The sequence below is a fragment of the Canis lupus genome, chromosome 18 (assembly GCF_048164855.1).
Source record: "Canis lupus baileyi chromosome 18, mCanLup2.hap1, whole genome shotgun sequence".
NCBI lineage: Eukaryota > Metazoa > Chordata > Mammalia > Carnivora > Canidae > Canis > Canis lupus.
In genome coordinates, this window is record NC_132855.1 from 16,507,626 (window position 1) to 16,527,433 (window position 19,808).

Here is a 19,808-nt window from a genome sequence, read left to right on the forward strand (position 1 = left end):
CCCCCCCGCCCCACTCGGGCTCCCCCAGGGCGCTTCTCCCCCTCCCCTTCTCACCCCCCCCCCACCCCCCCGCCCCACTCGGCCTCCCTTTCTCCCCCAAATCCTTCAGCTGCCACACAGATCGCTTCCGTGGCTTTGTTTAAAAAAAAAAAAAATTCCGGAGAGGTCCGAGGTGCTTTCTCCTCGAGCGGAGCGCAGTCCCCCTCGCCGGCCACTGGCTCGGGGCCACGGCGGGTTCCCGCGGCGCCCCCCGGAGGCACCTGGGCCCGGTGGCCCGCGCCGCCCGCCCGCAGTAAGCGCGGGGTTGCGGGGCGCAGAAGGCGGAGCGCGAGGGGCCAGGCTCCAGGGCCCCCCCACTCCAAGCCCGGCCGGGAGGCGGGGAGGGGAGGGGCAGCCCGAACTCCCTCAGCCTCACTCCCAGCGATAACCTGCAGCTATGGAGTCGCCGACCAAGGAGATTGAAGAATTTGAGAGCAACTCTCTGAAATACCTGCAACCCGAGCAGATCGAGAAAATCTGGCTTCGGCTCCGAGGGCTGTAAGTAAATCTAGTATTTGCTTCTCTTTGCAATCGGTGTTTTACTCCCTAGCCACAGCCGTGACCGCTCACCTCGTTCCTGGTTCCTGCAGGGCCCTTTAAATACAGCCCCAGAAGTTCCACAACTGCTTCTCCCTTAATTACAGTCACTGCTCCTTTTGTCCCCCCCTAACTGAGACTTGTTTTCCCGAGTGTTTTAGAACAGAACGCCTTGCTGTTTCCAAAGCATACTTTCTTTGGGGGAAGAGGAAATGTCCTTAGATATCAGTTGTAGTAGTAGCTCAGTACCCATGGAGATGTTTCTGGTCCTTTTTTGCCCAGGGAGAAAAATCTAGGGACTCAGGCCACAGACTATTGATCAAAGAAAGATATTCTCTGCAAAAATGCTTGCAAACGTCTCTGCAGGTGCTCTAAGAACTTACCAACAGTTCAAATTCAACATTCATTCTGGCTGCTGTGTTTTCCTCTCCCTTACCCCAGCCTAGTTCAACTTCTGATATTTTCTTAGGATTCTTTCTGTCCAGACATAATTACTAGAAGGAAGGGCTATTTTTGGAGAAAGTGGGGGTCAGAACCAATATTGGAATTTCCTAGCAATATTGGAATAGTGAATTAGCATATTTGCTTTCAGTATAGTGGCCAGAATTCTACTTGGACTGATGGACAGAGATCTCTGAATTTCATTCACTTCATTGGGTTCTGTCTGCTTTTGCGTGCTGAGGAGAGGTGAAAATACATGGTGTTTGGTGAAAAGATTTCATAAACAATAAACAGCTGGTCACCCCAGTCAGGAAGCTACAGTGATAGCTGTACATTTACAACTTGCTCCTCAGTTGCCCAGGCGTATCCCAAAGACACCTTTCATAACTACCAGATACTCATTTTATTAGACATTTGGCATCAAATATCTAGTGCAGTAAAAAAAAAAAAAAAAAAAAAAAAAACCACCACCAACAACAGTTTTTCTCTAAGTATATTCTCCAGACATTCTGTTCCTTATGGACTGTGACAGGAATACTGGCTCCTTGGCAGTTTGTTTTGTTGTAGTTGTGTTTGAAAGCATGAGAGCGCATGTGCACACATGCACACGCACACACCCCAATACAAAATAGAAAGGCCACTGATAGAAGTTAGCTTCATCTTAGAGGAGACCATATCCGGACCAGGATATTCAAAGTTCCTAAGGGGAAGCGATAGGTAGTATATGTTTCTTTAAAGGATCCCCATTTAAAGTGCAATTTATAAAAGCCCTTCATCAATAATCCAAGTGAGTTTCATTGCCATTGATCTAAATGGGAAACCATGCCAAATAATATGATTTTTGAGTTGTCTGGCTGCTGTAGACAGAGGCGGTAAACTTATTTGGAGATCTTGTCTTTTTGGTTGGCAGGCTCTCCTGCCAGTTGAGATGCATGCTGGGCAGCACCTCTTTCAGAGCCGTGTTTATAGTAAACTCCTGTCATATGTAATGAACATTACATCTGATCATATTGCACACAGAAAAGTTGTTGTGTCTGCAAAGTCTGGGTCTGAGGTATGCAATGTCAAAGTGCTGCCAGGCCGGTCCCCCTGCCGTCTCGGCTGGAGGGACTCATCTGCACACACTCATGAACCGCTTCTCTCTGACTGCTTTACAATTGCAGCTGACTCCATGGAGCTACTCAGGCAAAGAGGAGTGTTTGGGTAAATCAGCCAGGCTGAGAATGTGTGTGAAAAAGCATTTAGTGCTTATAACACACTGTCTTGTAGCTTTCTGCTTCCTATCTCTTAGGATTCTCTCCCCAAGGTGTTGGGGTGTGATATAACCACACTTGCGGTTCTCCAGTCTCTCGCATCTACTCAGCATCCGGTGCCTTTGAACGTAAAAGGTGTGGGTTGATTCTTCTCCAAGCTTGTGTTTTTGAATTCCTCTCTTTACCCTTCCTACTGAAATGCCCTGCCTGACAGCAATCCTAGGAGAGAGATCTGTTGCTCCACTTTCTATTTTGAAAAGGACATGTTACTATCGTTATTATGACATATTTTTTTTTTTTTTTTTTACTACTGTTAATGGTTCTTACTGCCTTTTAAAAAACCCAAAACAGTAGTGCTGTGATAAGTTGCTAAAGACTCTGGAAACCAAAGGCATGCTTATTTATACCACTTGGAATAGCACTCTTGCAGTTCATAAAATAGAAACCCTTAGGAGGTGGAAGGGTATGTTTCTGTTTGTCCACACAACAGACTCAGTCTCTTCCAGTTAGTAAGAGAAAGGAAGCAGCTCTTTCAACAGTTTAGAAAGACTCAGTAGTCACAATTGGATTTTCATATCAATTTATAACCATGTGACTCCTTTATAGACAGGACCTTATAGGCAACCACTGATAGTCAAGAATTCAGTTCTGCTTGATTGAGAGCCATCTAAGTCCAGGACTTGATCATCTCATACCTGGACTGTTTAATGGCATCAGTCTTCTTGTCAGTATCGTCTCTATTCAATCTACTATTGAATTTTTCATCTCCTTTATCAGAATGTAAGTTGCTTGAGGACAGACACTTTGTGTGTCTTACTTACTGCTGTACCCGCAGTGCATAGAGCAGGGTCTGGCACGTAGTAGGTGTTCAATTAATAGGCGATGAAGAAAACATCAAGAACCAAATATGAACTTTTTAATCATCAGAGTGGAGATAAATACAAATTTGGGTCAGTGTATAGGCCACATGCCCTACCAACACACTATTCCATGAAGTAGATGGGAGGCATGTTTTCATCATTACCCAGGTTGGGCACAGAAATCTAAACTGAAGTAGGAACAGGATAAGATGTGGGAAAGCCACAACCCAAGGCTGAATCCCACTCTTTGGTTTACCTAGGTTCTCTTTTTCCCTCCCCATATCCTCTCCCCTTTTGTGCACTGGCCAGGAGTGATCTTTACCAGCAGTAAGAGGATTGTTGCCACTGTTATTATCTGCCAAGAATCTATAGCATAGCAGAATATAGGGGAGGATCCTGTGTGTATTACAATCTCCACTCATCCCCCTTCCATGCTTTATTTTTTCTCTTGCACATCTCACTACCTAAATGCCATGTATTCTATTATTACATTTATTGTCTGTCTCCTCCAACTACAATATAAACTTCATCGAGGACATAGTTTTTTGATCTGTTTTGATCACTCGTGTATCCCTAGCACCTATAGTACCATCTGGTATATAGTAAATTATCAATACATATTTGAAACCTAGAGCTCAGGGATCCCTGGGTGGCGCAGCGGTTTGGCGCCTGCCTTTGGCCCAGGGCGCGATCCTGGAGACCCAGGATCGAATCCCACATCGGGCTCCCGGTGCATGGAGCCTGCTTCTCCCTCTGCCTGTGTCTCTGCCTCTCTCTCTCTCTGATGACTATCATAAATAAATAAAAATTAAAAAAAAAAAAAAGAAACCTAGAGCTCATTCACATATTTCTCTGGGAAAAAAATTGGGAAGAACTCTTAATCTAGCCTTGTAACAACATCAGGATGCTAATAGCACATCAACTATCAGAAATGTGAATTTTAAACGCTGTCTGCCCCAATTACAATTGCAAAACCCTGCAAGCATTGGTGTTTACTATAATGATGACTCTCATCTCCCTTGAGTGAAGTGCTGCACACCCCTGCACAGAGGCTGACTGTGATTCAAGGGTTGTGGTGTTCCTCAGCCTCCCTCTGCAGCCCTGCAACCCTCTCATACCCATGTTCATGTTCCTCTAAGCTGGGAGGAAACAAATACTGCACACCTGAGCTCTTTAATGAACTCTATCCAAGGGCATGCTATCTGCTTACATTTCTAGGAGGAACCTCTCTTTTTTTCTGTCTTACCCATTTCTGTTTCTGTAGACCTGGGTTATCTCCCAGTGCTGCTGTCATCTCTCTTTCCTCTGTAGAGTGAGTAAGATTTGTAAGAGCCCCTCCCGATGGCAGTTTTGTCAGGGAATCTTCCAATAAGGGAAAATATGATAAGGGTGGCATTTTGTTCCTCTGGTGATGGGTGGGGGGCAGGCGGGGAACTTCATAGGTTTGGGTCTTGACTTGTACCTTGGGTCCCAACCAAGAGTTTTCCTATTGCCAGCCTGTTCTATGATGATAAAAAGTGTTTCTATAGCTTTTTTTCTTTTAAATTGAGACCAAGCGAGCAGGTTTCACTTACTCCTTGGCATTTATTGTCACAATTATAATTAGGCCATCATTTTTATTTACTTGTTTATTTTTAAAGATTTTATTTATTGACTCATGAGAGACACACACAGAGAGGCAGAGACACAGGCAGAGGTAGAAGCAGGCTCACCACAGGGAGCCTGATGTGGAACTCGAACCCAGGACTCCGGAATCATGATTTGAGCCAAAGGCAGACGCTCAACCTCTGTGTCACATAGGTGCCCCAGTAATTATGCCATCATATATTTATTTTGCTTAACTATGAGATAGCATAATAAATTTCATGCTTATGTAACACTCTATTTGAAGATTATTTTTCTTTTGCATTATCTAAAACAATATTATGATGTAAAAGGAGGTAAGTGGCTGTCAAGGTAGCAGCCTGGGACTATTTTGTTCCTGTCTGTTCAGTGAGCTTTCCTACTCCCCATTATGGTAATAGACCCTGCCTTCCTCCCTACCCTTATCCCTAGCTTAGGGATGAGCTCAAGGTCCAGGACTAGCCAATCTTAAATTTTCACCTTTGTGGTAACAGTGGCAGGTCTCCGGTATGGCCCAGAAACCAAGCAGGAGTGGTAGTGTCCTTCATGGTGATTGGTCTCTTGGCCCTTGGAAAATGCTGCTTTCCTTTCTGGGTTTCCCTGATTGCTGCCACTGGCTCTACTTCCAGACTTCATGAAGAAGACTTTTCTGTGAGAGGAGAGAGTAGACCCAACACCTAGAGAAAAGCAGAGGGGAGACCATGCAGTGGAAATCCCTGGTCTGATCTCAGAGGCCCAGTTCCTGCACTTGTTTCTCTGATTCTGTGCTCTGCCAGCTACAGGACCAGTGGGGCTGTTTTTGCTTAGGTTGCTTTGAGTCTGGTTTCTCTCAGTCTTCACTAACACCCCATCGAAGCACAGAGAACTTAATTGACTCTTCCAAAGATGTGGGGGTAAAACCATAGGCAAAGAAGCGTGGGTCTTTGGTTTCATATTTCTTATTTAATTAAGCTCTCTTATGCTGTATTTTCTCTGTACTCATCAGACATTTTTAACAGTGCCATCAATGTTCAGGCAACATTAGTTTACTCAATTAACATTTACTGAGTGTCCATTATATGCCAGGCACTTTGATAAGCTCTGGGTGTGCAAGGGTAGATAAGATACCTGCCCTTCCGCACTTGGCAAGCCAGCAGGAGAGATTGAAAGGAAAAGCCGGAAGTGTTGACTATAGTTACAGAGGGATGCACAGGGAGCTCCTCCACCTGGGATGGCCAGAGATGGTGTTGCAGACTAGCAGTGAGCTACAGATTTATTATAGCAGAGTCCTCAAAATCACAAGGAAGAAACTTGCACAGATTCTTTTTACTCATATCAGCCTTCTGCAAAGATGCAAAAAAGTCTTTTGCAAAGATTCAAGGAAACAAGGAGTCTTCTAGTCAACCCAGAATAAATCATCCCAGAATTCTGAGCTGATTTTATGGAAAATTAGGAAAGTGCTTCTACTTACTAAGGATGTAGCCTGAGTCCCAGTGCTCTTCTCTATGCTCATCTCTCATTGGCAATTGACAAAAGGAGAAGGTGTGGTTGGGTCCATTTGCTGTTATCTAATGTTGAGCTATTGGACAGAAATCTCTCAGGTCACCTCAAAAGCAGTTGGCTCCCAGTTTGGTCTCTGGTCCATCAGGGACCTCATAGGGTTACCTTCCCTTAAAAATCAATTCCCAAGAACCTTACTTTCCTTGAAAGGTAGCTGTGACTTATTGAGTACAATATTGAGGGATAGATAAAAGCTAATGAATGGAGGTAACAGAGTGTACAAAGGTACAGAGGCATGGGAGACTTGGCACATCAAGGAGACAGTGTTGGAAAGAAAGGCATGGAATTTTTTAAAATTTACTTTCTGTTTTATTCAAAACTATACGTATTTATAGTTTAAGGAGGTAAGTATTTGAATACATTTTACTATATTACACATACACGAAAATGTGTCCCATTCTCCATTCATCTTCCAGAGAATCATTTTTATTTTGCTACATGTAATTTTAAGAAATCTACATTTTTATCTCTTACGTTATAAGGAATTGTTAAAAGACTTTAAGCTGCAGAGTAAAAATTGAGACTTGAATTTTAGGATGGGCTATTCTGGAAGAAATGTGGAGGACAGACTGGTGATGGAATTTGAGGTCTGAGACTGTTTGAAGAAGATTCGTGAATTTAGGGTAGTGTACTTAGTTTTGGAGTAGAGAGAGAGAAAGGAGCAGTTGTCTTCCACGTTTGTTTTGGCTTGGATGTCTTAGTGAGTTTGATGCCATTTGCCTTGTTAGGGGCCATGGAGAGAAGAGCAGGCTTGGATAAAGCAGGATGATAAACTTGGGTTTAGACATGTTGAAATGGAGCAGCCTCTGGAAAATCCATGTAGCTTTTAGTGATGGCAGTGTGGAACTATGGAGAGACCTTTGGCCTGGAGCAGTGGGTCTAAGAGTCATGGTTCCAAGGTAAAGCCTTGCAAACAGGTGACTTAGGGAAGAGGGGCTTTACCTGAATCTCACTAATAAATCTTACTAATAAAGCAATGCCAAAAGAATAATCTAAAAAATTATTTATTTCCTCCAGATTACATATTTTAGTATATTAATCAGTTCTTCCATTCTCTCATTTAATTGGAAATGTCAAGTGGCTCAGCATATTTTTGTTGGACTCCAATTATATACCAGATACTAGGAGCTTCAGAAGAGATATAGAAATATCAGGGGGAAAGCCTTGCTCTCAGGAAATTTAGAGTCTAGTTAAGGAGATAATTCTTTATACATGTTAAAAGTTAAAAAATAACAATAAAAGTATACACAATAATTAATTGCTAAATAAGTGATACTGACATAGTATCCTAGGGTTCAGAGAAGGAAGATATTTGTGTCTGAGGAATTGTTTTTGTCTTTATTTTCCTTTTTTTTAGAGTTTTTTTTTTAAAAGATATTATTTACTTATTTGAGAGAAAGAGAGACAGAGATAGTGAGAGAGAGAGCATGAGTGAGGAGAAGAGGGAGAAGCAGGCTCCCCACTGAACAAGAGGCCCACGCAGGGCTTGATCCCAGGACTCTGGGATCATGACCTGAGCAGAAGGCAGACACTTAACTGACTGAGCCACTCAAGTGCCCTGTCTTTCTTTTCCTAATAAAAATCAAGTAAGTCTCACCTGACTACTTTCTTATTGGGTATTAAAGGGAAGAAAGGTGAATAGAAAAAGGATAAATAGGTTCTTATATGTAGAATAAAATTTCCTTTACTTGAATACTAATGCAGTATCTTAATACATGAGTGCTTGCTTAGCACAATTGGGTTGTGCGACTTATTAGCTAATTACAACTTAATATTAATCAGTTAAGTATTTATTATTTTGACCAAGCTTTACAGCCTCTGTTGGCTGGGAAGCAGTCCTAAGCAGAGAGATTTCTGCATTTCTAGCTCGATTTTCTGTCTAATTTTTCTTTGGCTCATGAAAGACTGCTTGGTTCCAGTTTTCCTATATAGGGGGAAAGTGCTCAATGACCTAACTCATGGATTTTCAATAAAAAACTAAGAAAAATAATTGTTGAACATGGGGCCCATAAAGTAGTCTGTGATGGCTTTGAGAAAGGCCATCACAGTTTCTCATAGGTAGTAAAAAATGAATTCTACAACAAATGAAATACTCTATTTCTGGAGAAAGTATACTGAGTCCATGTATAGCTTTGGTATTCTTCAGACTTACTGGAGTATATTCTTTTGACAGCTTTTATTAAGGAAAATAAACAAGCCTTCATGAGTGTAAGAAGGTTGGGAAATAATGAAAAGCTTAAGAGAATAATTCAATTGAGAAGACATAATTTATAATTATAGGTAATGAATTTTATTTATATATTTGGATGAATACACATACATCTATATGCGAGAGTGTCATCCATCACTCATTCACTAAGCAAACAATTCCCTGGCACTTATCATGCACCAGGCACTAGAGAGTGGGTAGCAAGATAAAGGCTCCCTCCCTTATGGAACATTCAGTCTACTGGTAGAAGCAAATATTAAACATGTAATTCCACAAGTAATTATAGTGATGAGTGCCACAAAGAACTACAGGGTGCTGCAGAACCATATTATGGGAGGTCCAAATCTGGTCCAAGAGTCAGGAAAGGCTTCTCTCTAAAGAAGGGAGATTTAAGCTGAGCTCTGAAGAACAAGTAGGTAGGTATTAGTTTAGTAAAGAGGTAAAGAAGAGTGTTCTCAGGTATTCAAAGCCTGGGAAAACGGCATGTGCAAAGAGCCAAATGAATGTGGAACCTCTGAAAAAAACAAGAAGGCCAACTGGCTGTAGCCAAGACTGGAGACAGGAGGTTCAAGACACAGAGAGGGATCAGATCTTGCTTATTTTATTTTATCTTTTCTTTATCTAAGACAGCAGAAGAGATTTATTATACACTTTATTTTATATATACATGTGTATGTATATATATGTATGTTATACACACATTATTTATTATACACATGTTATATTCAGCCACAAATGAAAACAGAATTAGTCCCAGAAGTCACAGGTCCAGGGAAAGGACCAAAAGAGATTGTTTTGGTAGAGCAACGTGGGTCTCTTTAAGGTGATCATTGTGATCAGATGGTGATGGATGCTCTAGATCCATTGAATAAAATTCTAGAAAGCAGGCATGTGGTCCAACAATTGGTACTAGTTTCCCTGGCCTTTGGCTTTCCTTATTTCTGCTCCTGTGACTTCCATGCATGCACAAGCTGGCAGTTTGCTTGGACCCCTGTCTCATCTTTCTTTGATGATGCTTTAGCCTACGCATTCACTTCTACTTGCCTCTTATGGTGTAGAGATTTCCAAGAAGATGGTGCTAAGGCCAAGAAGCTTCTTCTTTTAGACCAGGGTGTTTTAGCAATGGGAAGCCATTGTAGGTCTGTAGGAATGCATTTGAGAGATTTTCAGGAGGTAGACTCAACAGGACTTGGACATGAGAAATGAGGAAGAGTGTGGAATCTAGGATAACTCCCAGATTTTCGCTTCATTCCCAGATGCTATTTACCTAGGTGAGGGCCATTGACGGGGAGCAAGATTACAGGTTTCATTGTGCATGGGAGCAGAATGAATGGAGATTAGAGATAATGAGTTCAGTTTTGGACATATTGAATATGAGGGACCTATATGATGTCCTTGAGGAGATGAGGAGAAGGCATGAGCAGTTGGATAAATGGGGTCTAGAGATGAAAGGAAAGTTCTGGATTGGAGGTATAATGGATAGCCTGACAAAGTAAGAAGAAAAAAAATTATGTATATATGTATACATGTAGACATACACATGTAGAGAGAACAGTTTAGTGTGGTGCCCTAAATAGTCTGACAGAAGGTGCCAGAAGACTTAAGTTTATATGTATTTTCTCATTGGCATTTTCTTGTCCAACATATATGAAAGGCCAGCTAGCCATCAGTGTACCTAGCTTTGCTTGGAATCCTCATATTGGCTGCTTGATGCTACACCATAACATAGTTTTGGAGCAGAGACAGAACCTGAAGGGTAGGCAGGATCATTCTCAGTATTCTAAAGGAAGAAAGAGATCATGACCCAAGAAACTAAATGGAATGAGGCCCCATTTTAAAACTTCTGGGAAAACAGCATGAGCCAGGCAGTGAGACTGAAAGCATGGGGCCCAGGCACTGCAGCAGGACCTGTTGAAGATTGGTCAGGTGGGGGCTCCCTGGACTCTGCAGGAGGCCTTCCTTTGTCTAGGCTTGCCCAGTGGTGCCCTGTGATGGGCATACCAGGTCTCGCTTGGGGCAGTGTGTAAGTCCTGCTGTTGCTCTCACCCTCCGCACCACATCTGCCTTGTTCATGGCCGTTTCCCTGCTGGTTAAGGCCTTCCTCAAATGGTCCTCCCCCCCTTCCCTTTCCTTCTCTTCCAGAAGTCTATTGTAAGGACCCAATATTCAATATTGTGCTGAAGCATAGCTTTCCTTTCCCTTAAGGACACCAGAAGAGTGAAAACTTAAACAATCAACATAAGAATGCATTGAATATTTTGGCTGAAAGTCACTATTAGATATCCAAAGAACATTAAGTTCTGTTTATCCAGATTCCAAACAACCAAAATGCTGAAATAACCAAGACTTTTCCTGCACTCTAGAGACACTGAGTAAATCCAGTAGTGAGAGATTAGTTTTTGGAAGCCACTTCCATGTGTGGTTTAAAAATAGTTCAAATTCAGACTAATATCTGACCCCTTTTCCCTCTACTTCTCCGACTCTTTTTTTTTTCTTTTTTTTTTAAAGCTTTTTTTTTTTTTTTTTAATTTTTATTTATTTATGATGGTGAGAGAGAGAGAGAGAGGCAGAGACACAGGCAGAGGGAGAAGCAGGCTCCATGCAGGGAGCCCAACGTGGGATTCGATCCCGGGTCTCCAGGATCACGCCCTGGGCCAAAGGCAGGCGCCAAACCACTGCGCCACCCAGGGATCCCTACTTCTCCGACTCTTGTCTGAGGATGACTCTGATGGGTTTTATAATATCTTTAAATTGCCTCCCACAAAGTATTTTATATTTAGTATACTATCCCAGGTGGTCGCTATTTGGAAATCCAGTCTGCTAACTATGAGGAACCATAAACACTTTCATGAATAGACTCCCATTGTATTGCCTATTTGTGAAACAAAAGGATTAATTCTCATAAATGGAAGCCCCATAAATATTGTTTAGAATTGTCATTCTTTCTATAAAACTGTGGACTGAAATTAGTCATCATTAAGAAAGAATGAAGGAATTGTTCAAAGCACCCATTAGTGGGAGTCTTTGGATAGTTTCAGTAAGGAGAATTTGGTTTGAAGATTCAACTGATTTCTGGAGACAGTAGAGCTCAAAATGGTCCCTGAGAGTGCATCTGCTGGTTAATCTTTTTTCTTTTTTGTTCTGTAATTTGGATATTGGCCTCATTTTTACCACATTCAGATTGTTGAAATTTACAGAGTCTGTGTCTAGAGAAGAGTCTTACGTGGATGATGTTACTGGGAGAGAAGGCTTTAGAGGAAATAGGAAGAACCTCTGCTCCCTGGGAGCAGGTGTATTGATTTAAAATTACCCTGCTTTCTGCCAGAAGGAGGTGTTGATAGGAGCTGGGAGGAAGGGCGTAAGAGAAGAGAGAGGGAAGGAATACTACTAGACTAGATGGGGGAAGGCTTAGAAAAATTAGACTGAAGTTAAACTTGGCAGAAGATAGAGTTTTTGTTCTGGCTAAATATACGTGGGGAAGAACGAAGTAGAGAGCTAGAGCAACGCTCTGGGTAATTCAATTAAAAAATTCTACCCCTCCCCTAATTATAGGGATGTATCTGTGAAGAGTAAGATTTTTGTCTTAATCCTTTGGATTTATCCCCACTTGGGCAGTGTTGCAGATATTAAGAAATATTTTTGTTTTCAGCCTTTCTCCCTGATGTTTATCTAAATGGGAGCCAGGCTCCCAGGAAAGAGGTCACAAAAAGCTCTTCTATCCCTACCGCACGGTTTTGCTGTACTTCTGACACAGCAAGTGGTTGTAAATACATGAATAGAGGGATAAATAATTTATGCAGAGAAGTACTACCTGGACTTCTACAAGCAGAACATTTACTTTCTATTTCCTTTCGCTAAAAACCTTTTCCATATTTTGTTGCTGGTGCCAGGGATTAGATCACTGCCTCGCTTTAAGCGAGAAGGAAAAATAATGCCTGGTCTGCTCAAAAAAGCCTTGCTTTCCAGAGGAAGATTTTGGCTTTCTTTGGGGAGGGGTTTCCATTTGGGTGCCTGTTGGACAGTAATTTGAGTGCTGGAATTTTTAACTCAGGCCCAGGAGAGAAGCAGGCATGAACAAGAGATTTGGATTTCTGGATTTCTGTGTCTGGCCAGCTGTCTGCAGGCAGACAAGGGGGCTGGGGAGGGAGACAAAGCAGAAACAGGGCTTCGGGGATGTGGGAGCCTGGGTCATGGTGTGCCCTGGCTGTGTGAATTGAGGTGGGGGGCATCCTGTGGGCTTGGTTAGTTTGTATTAAACCTTTGCAAAGATTTCTCCTCTTCTCAGCGCCCAGCCAGCTCTAGCCAGAAACATATTTACTTCCAGGAATGAGTTAAACATTGTCTTATTTACAGCCCTGTCTCAGATTAGCATTCTCTCATCCTTTGGATTCACCATCTTTACCCCCAAACTTCGCTTCATCATTTGAATTTGATCTCGTCACTTTGGGTTAGACATATCACAGTTTTGTGCTTTGGGGATTGATTGCCGACTACGAATGTGATTTTCCTTTTCTAAGAAGGCTAAATGGGAGGGTGGGAGTCTGGGGGACAAATTTTCCCCAGCTAAAAAAAACAGGCAAAAAAATTCTCTTAGAAGATTTAAACAAAAACAACCCTTTCCTAATTCTTGGGTTATTCCAGGTGAAAGTGAGTTTATGTCATTTCGCTATTTTTTACTTTTTGTATTGCCTTGGATCTTTGGCCAAGCAGGAAAATAGAATCGTTGCCCACATGGATTTTCATTCTGTAGCTCATCAGTTAAGAAATATCTGAGCTACGAAGGGAAGAGAATCTCTCACTCTAATATCTTTTCCCCCTCCCTAATACTCTGCTAGAAGGTGCCAGGAGACTGCCGTTTATACACATTTTCTTATTGGCATTTTCTTGTTCAAAATATGAGAAGTGCCATCATGCAGTCAATATATACATAGCTTTGCAGGCCTAGGTTTTAATGTGTGTAACATGGAAATGAAATCACTGGTAGGAATAAGAGAATATATACAAGGACCTTCCATTCTCAGCAACATAGAGTAGTTCATACAAGTGATTTAAGACGTGTTCAGAAGTTTCCAGAGATATCCCGTTCTGTTCAGTCTATACCCCATATGCCAATGAAAAACAAAACTAGAGGATCAGATGATCATTCAGGTCCTTACTCATTTCATGGGTATTTGTGACATTCTATCTTAGTCTCCTGTCCGGAGAGGGAGCTACATGTGACCTGAACTCCTGAGAACATGTAGTTAACTCCATTCAGTTAACTCTGAGTCTTGCTGTGCACTTTGCTTTTCTGAGCCTGTCCCCCAATCTCTTCTTGCTTGAGGGAACTGAGGGCCAAGAACCAAGATTTCCAAAGCTGTCTGTGCATCGGCAGCAGTGGTGACCTTGGTAGGAGAGGATGGAGACGGGATGTGACGGGATCTGGACCAGAGTGAGTCATCATTGCCTGGAAGCGCCGGAGAACACCAAAGGCAGAACTAGAGTCCTCACTGTGCATGTACAGTGGTTGCGTATTCAACTTCTAGTACCAGAAAACCTTCTTGTGCCCAATTGGGAGGTATCTTGCTGTCAACTTTGAAACTAAACACAAGTTTTTTTTTTTGTTGTTGTTGTTTTTTAAGCCAGCTTGTTTGAATATTAAGCCTATTTATTTATTTATTTATTTTATTTTTTTTTTATTAAGCCTATTTATAAACCTCATTTTTGCAGCACCCATATGGCTCTTACTCAAAGATACTCACTTTTAAAAAAGGAAATACTGCCAGCCTCTTCATAATTTAACATCAGTGCTTAATCAACTCTCACTTATCCAGGCTATCAGGAATGATTCCCAAATCATCTGTTTGACTTTGGAGTATGTGAAACTTACATTTATTTGATTGTGGGCATGCCCAGTACTTCGGGAACCCCTAGCCATCCAAAAGCAAATAAAACCCTTCAGAAACATCCTCACTCCCACCTCATTGCTGTTTCTTATGGTTCCCTTGCTGTCTGTGCTCTGCTCTCAGGCAGGTCCAGGTTTATAGTGGACGGAATTACCCCTTTTATGCTTGCTTAGTTTCATCTTCTCTCTCCCTGGCTGGGGCCAGGAGAGGTAAGATGAAGTTCAGAGTCTAGAAGCCTCTGCAGATGACACAGCTGTGGAGAGCTTTGGAGAACTTTTAAAATATTGGGGTGGAGGTGGGGGTGGGGGTGAGTGCTCTTTGCTCTTTGATGATGCTCCTATCTCAGTCTTCACTTCTCCGAATTTGATCAGCTAGATATAAAAGGATTGAAACCTTTGGCGGAGATTTTCCAACTGCTCACTTCCTGTTTTTTTACAGTACATTTACACACACACATACACACACACATCATTTGGTAGTTCTTGGGCAATCCATGGTTCCATAGAAACATTCCAGACTTAAACAGACATTGATTTTTAGTGAAGAGCAGGAGTCTTTTAATTTGCCTAAGAAGTAAGTGGATATGGACTGATCAATTCTGCTTACGGTACATCCTGTCTCTGCACTGAGTTACAACTTCTGGAAGGTGCTTAGGGATTCTGGGAAGCAACTCACTGGGCTTCTGTTTTTAGGGAATTGTCATTGATAAAAATAATCTTTTTTTTTTTTTTTTAAAAGACTTTATTTGTTTATTTGAGAGAGAGAAAGCAAGAGAGAACACAAGCAGGGAGGAAAGGGAAAAGCAGGTTTCCTGTGAACAGGGACACCAACGTGGGACTCAATCCCAGAACCCTGAGGTCATGACCTGAGCCAAAGGCAGCGGCTCAACCGACTGAGCCACCCAGGTGCCCTGAATCTTTATCAAAAGATAACTTTAGCTATTTCTAAAGATTATTATGGTGTCCAGTTCATAAGTACCCAATTATACTTTTTTTTCTCCTGCTTTCTCAACAATGGCCCTACTTAAACATTAGAAGGAAGTGTATCATTCTGCTAGGTTAACTGAGATCACAGAGAGAGTGGGTGGCAGGCTGTATAGCCTGCAGGGCCTCTTGGGCCTGGAGGGAAAGCTGGACAGTTTCAGCTCCACCTCCCTTTAGCAGGACTCTGATTAGCCCTGCTTTCTTTGTGGTTTAAGTGTTCTAAGATAAGAAGAATTTCAGGTCTTTAATTTTTTTTTTTTTTTTTTTTACTTTTAGAAAGCAATCTGCAGCCTTTTTTCTTTACTTCTTTAATTAATGAAAGGCTTTTTTAATTTCCCCAAACAAAATTTGGAAATCTGAATTAAAATACCATTATTATTCATGCAGTACTGTTACTATACGGTAGCTGACTCTCAAACCCTTTTTGGGTACCCAGCACTGTGCTAGAAGGCTTTCCGTTGTCGTACATTTGATTGTCACAGCATCTTATGAAGTGAGTGTTATTGTTACTTTTACAGATAAGGAAACTGGTGGTTGGGAACATGACGTCAGTTGCTTAAGGTCATGTAGCTTATTGGACACAGTAAGCTGGAGGAGGCTCTGAGCTCAGACAAGGAATCTTAAGCATTATGCTGTAATGCTTCTCCAAAGAGTGCGGAGGGCTGAACCTGTTTTAGGGAACAGTTGGCAAAGGGCTGCCCAAGACCTTCATGGATGCGGTTTCCTCAGCCTCGGTCTTGTGCAGATGACCAGTCTTCTGCAGAGCGTGAAGCCATGCTGTCTCCATCTCTCATACTTCCAGCTTTGCCAGATCCCAGAGCATAACAGCTCCTGGTCATTCTCTTAATTTTTACATTGGCTTAGCCCAGCTATGTGAATCTTGAGATTTGTGATGTGTTGCTTCAGGTTTCAAAAAATGGTAAATATGAAGTAAGTTTGAAAAACCAAAACAGAACATTTAAAAACATTCCTTTTGTCTTTCAGGTTATGAATCAGGAATAAATTCTGTTGAAGTTCTTAAAAACAAAAGGCCAAAAATAAACTGGGTTCTTTTCCAGCTCATTTCCTGCATTTGGAAGGAAGGACACCATTTGTTTTATTGTTGTTGGTTTTGTTTGTTTTTAGGTCTAGTGTCTAAAGTTCCCTCTTGGCATCCTTTGACTTTTTTGCATAATTCTCTCAATTTACTTTGAAGGCTTCAGAGTTTGCTTCCTCTCTCAACCAGTTGAAGGTTCTGTATCCTTAGGCAAGTTACTTAACCTCTCTGAGCCTCACTTCTATCAACTGTGAAGTGAGGTAGACATCCCAGGGTCCGTAGGTATCAAAGTGAGTTAATTTGTGTAATGGGCATGAAACAGGATATGCTCCACAGCCCACTGTCATTGCATTCCTCCTGTGTGTAGAAAACTATGACTGTGGTAGGCATCCTCACCGTTCATTGTAAATCATTGCTAAACAGAAGGAAAATGAGTAGAAAGTATTTTTTGATCAGCTTCTGGAAAAATTCACTTATTCATTCTCCAGTAATATATCGAGCAGCTCCCATTTGCTAATCACTGTGTAGGAAAGAGAGAAACACCAGCAGGTAGCAGACAAGCCATCATTGCCATCAGTGTAACAGATTGTAACTGTCTGGAGTAACAAGTGCAGTGATGTAGGTGAGCTCATACCAAAGGGGTACCATGCAGTTTGGGAGACTGTGGAAGGTCTCCAGGAGGAAGTGATGTCTCAGCTGAGAGCTGGAGGATAAGTAGGGTTCCTTCAGTCCTCACTCATCTTGCCCAGTCCAAATGATCTGTGAGCTGGATCTTGAGTAGGATAATTTCCATAGAAGTAAATTTTCTCTTGTACTTTAAGTGTTCACGTTTCAACTCCAATTTAAGATGACCCTGTTTGGATTGGGTCTATCTTGATTCTGAAGCTATCTGTGTCTAAATGGGACAAAATGGGAAGAGAGAACTTAGGACTATGATGCCAAGCATGCATCTGTGAAGGTGGGGAGTGAGTGTCAAGAAGGTGGATTATACTAAAAATCAGATTTTTGGTCTCTCTTTGGGTCTGCCAAATGTACAGCCAATATTTTATAAGTGTGAGTGGCAGCTGCATATGATTCATTTATTTTGCCAACAGACATGTGTGCCACCCATGTGCCAGTTGATGTGGAGCCCTTGGAGTAGATATACAGATCCATATAACAAGACCCCTGGCTTTAAGAAGCTCAAAATAAAGGGTCCTAAAATTTTTTTAATGCCTACATGGCATGCATGTATGTGGCAAATTCAAAACACTGTGTTCCTCTGAGATCGGTCCTTCTATTTTACAGATGTGGGTACTAAAGCTTGATTTAGCATAAAGCATGCCTGAATTCACACAGCTGGGGGTGGGATTGGATTTTGAAGCCAGTCTGTCACATTCCAGAGCCCTATTGTCTTTCCACATAATCAGAGATGAGACAAAACAATGCCAGTGGTGACCCCTTCTCCCAGATACCATCTTTTTAAAAAAAGTATAAATTGTGTCACTTAACTTTGGCCTAAGCACTTTTCAGCCTTGTTGCTTGCTATCTTCTTCCATATCTGGCTGGGCTGGGCTGCCGGTGGGCTGGTTTGAGGTCACTAGACATGCTCTCCTTACCAGCTTACCTCATATTTAAGTGTTTCTCCTTCTGAAATCCCAGCCATCAATCAAGACCACCTTTTTCACAAAGCTTTCTGAGCCTCCCCCCTTGTACCAATTGGTATCATAAAGTAATGCTTTAGGTACATGTCTTAACTTCCATTTTTAGAATTCAGATTCTTTCAGAGAGTGAATTTTAACAGTGTCATTATGAGGATTTACAATGTATGTTAAGTACTTGTTACTAGTAGGTGCTGAAAATGGAAGCCTTCCCTATTTTTGTCCATTTTTGATTGTCTCAGTGCTCCCAGCAGTGGCTTTGTATGGTTCTTGGCAAATTCTGGGAGAATTCTGTGGAAGCCAACAACAAAGATTGTCTTCTTCTGACCTTTGAAGGTAGATAGAATTAGTTGGACTTCTGGTTTGAAGCCAGGGGCATCCATCTGGCCTGCCTGCACCCCCCTTGTCTTTGGTCTTTGCACACTCTCAAAGGGTTATTTTTTGATCTCACCTTAAGAGACTCCTTAGTCCAGTATTGTTTTTTTTTGTAGTTGTTGTTCTTGTTTGTTTGTTTTTAAGATTTTGTTTATTTGAGAAAGAGAGAGAGCAAGAGTGAGAGCATGAGCAGGGGTAGAGAGAGGAGGTGGGGGGAAGGGGCAGAGAAAGACTGAAAAGCAGACTCCCTGCTGAGCAAGGAGCCTGAAGCACGGCTTGAACCCAGGCTCAGGATCTTGACCTGAGCTGAAAGCAGATACTTAACCAACTGAGCCACCCAGGCACCCCCTTAGCCCAGTTTAGAAGATAGTAGTCCTAACAAAGGCCAAGGGCACAGGCCATACCGATAACTCACTGTACTCCATGCCTGTAGTGAAACCTCTGCCTTTGGCTACTGCCTGAAGAATGATCTGTTATTGCTGATGGGGTCCAGGCACAGTTTTTAGAGGGGGTGCAAGGCACCATTTTAGGCTCTAGGTTACCATGGAGAACCACACAAAGAATCTGCGTTTGTGGAACTGACATTCATGTGGGTTGTTTTGTTTATTTCTTACTCTAAGGTCTTGAGAGAGGTTCTCCAATTATTCCCACTTAATAGATGAAGAAACTGAGGCTCAGAAGGTTTGAATAACTGGTCTCATACTAAGTGCCAAAATCAAGACTCGAACAGTTTGTTCTAAAGCCCAGGCCTTAACCCACTCTGTTAGTTGACCTTCCTCTCTTTATATATGGTATAATTCAAACATACAAATATCTCTATATATTCATATATGTATATGTCCATATATGTGACTATATATATGTATAAAATAATAGTAAAAATAATAAATATAAAAACAGTGATCCATTAATCCACTACCCTGGAGTCATGGTTTTCATTCTGGTGTTTCCTTTTAGATAAATATTTGATATATTAGGCAAGATCACCTTGTAGGTTTTATGTTGCATGCTGCTTTCTTCACTTAACACCCAATGCCACTATGCATATGTTTATTTGAACAGAGTTGTAACAGATCATAGTGATTCTGAATTTGAAAATCCTTTTAAAAAATGTGTAACTTATAGCTCTATGAGCAAATTAGTGCCTTGGCTTTCTGGACGCAGTGACTGTAATGGGAACGCAGGTGTGGAACTAAAGACACTTGGGAAGCAGAAGGATGCATTTTCCTCTTCCACCACTTTCTTTCCTTGAATCTCCTCCAGTAAAGAGCCTATTCAAACTCTTTTTGAGATACTTCAGAGTGTGGAAAAAATGACACACACGTGAAAACCATTGAGATATTGGGATAAGAAGCTTGATGGCCACTTTGCCATTGAATGCCATTATG

At 41.8% G+C, this 19,808-nt stretch overlaps 1 protein-coding gene across 7 annotated transcripts in view; it reads left to right on the plus strand.

The window, feature by feature from the left end:
* The window catches only part of PDE1C (phosphodiesterase 1C), a 491,380-nt gene that overhangs the window by 197,308 nt on the left and 274,264 nt on the right, over positions 1–19,808 (plus strand). For 2 of the 7 annotated variants that reach the window (XM_072783565.1, XM_072783569.1), the window contains exon 2: positions 435–537. The exons of 4 other annotated variants lie outside the window; for them this stretch is intronic. In XM_072783565.1, coding sequence (XP_072639666.1) covers positions 437–537 — 101 coding nt within the window. In that variant the 5' untranslated portion in view covers positions 435–436. Of the gene's footprint in view, positions 1–252; positions 538–19,808 lie in introns of those variants that run through there. One more of the 7 variants, XM_072783568.1, reaches the window with a different exon arrangement.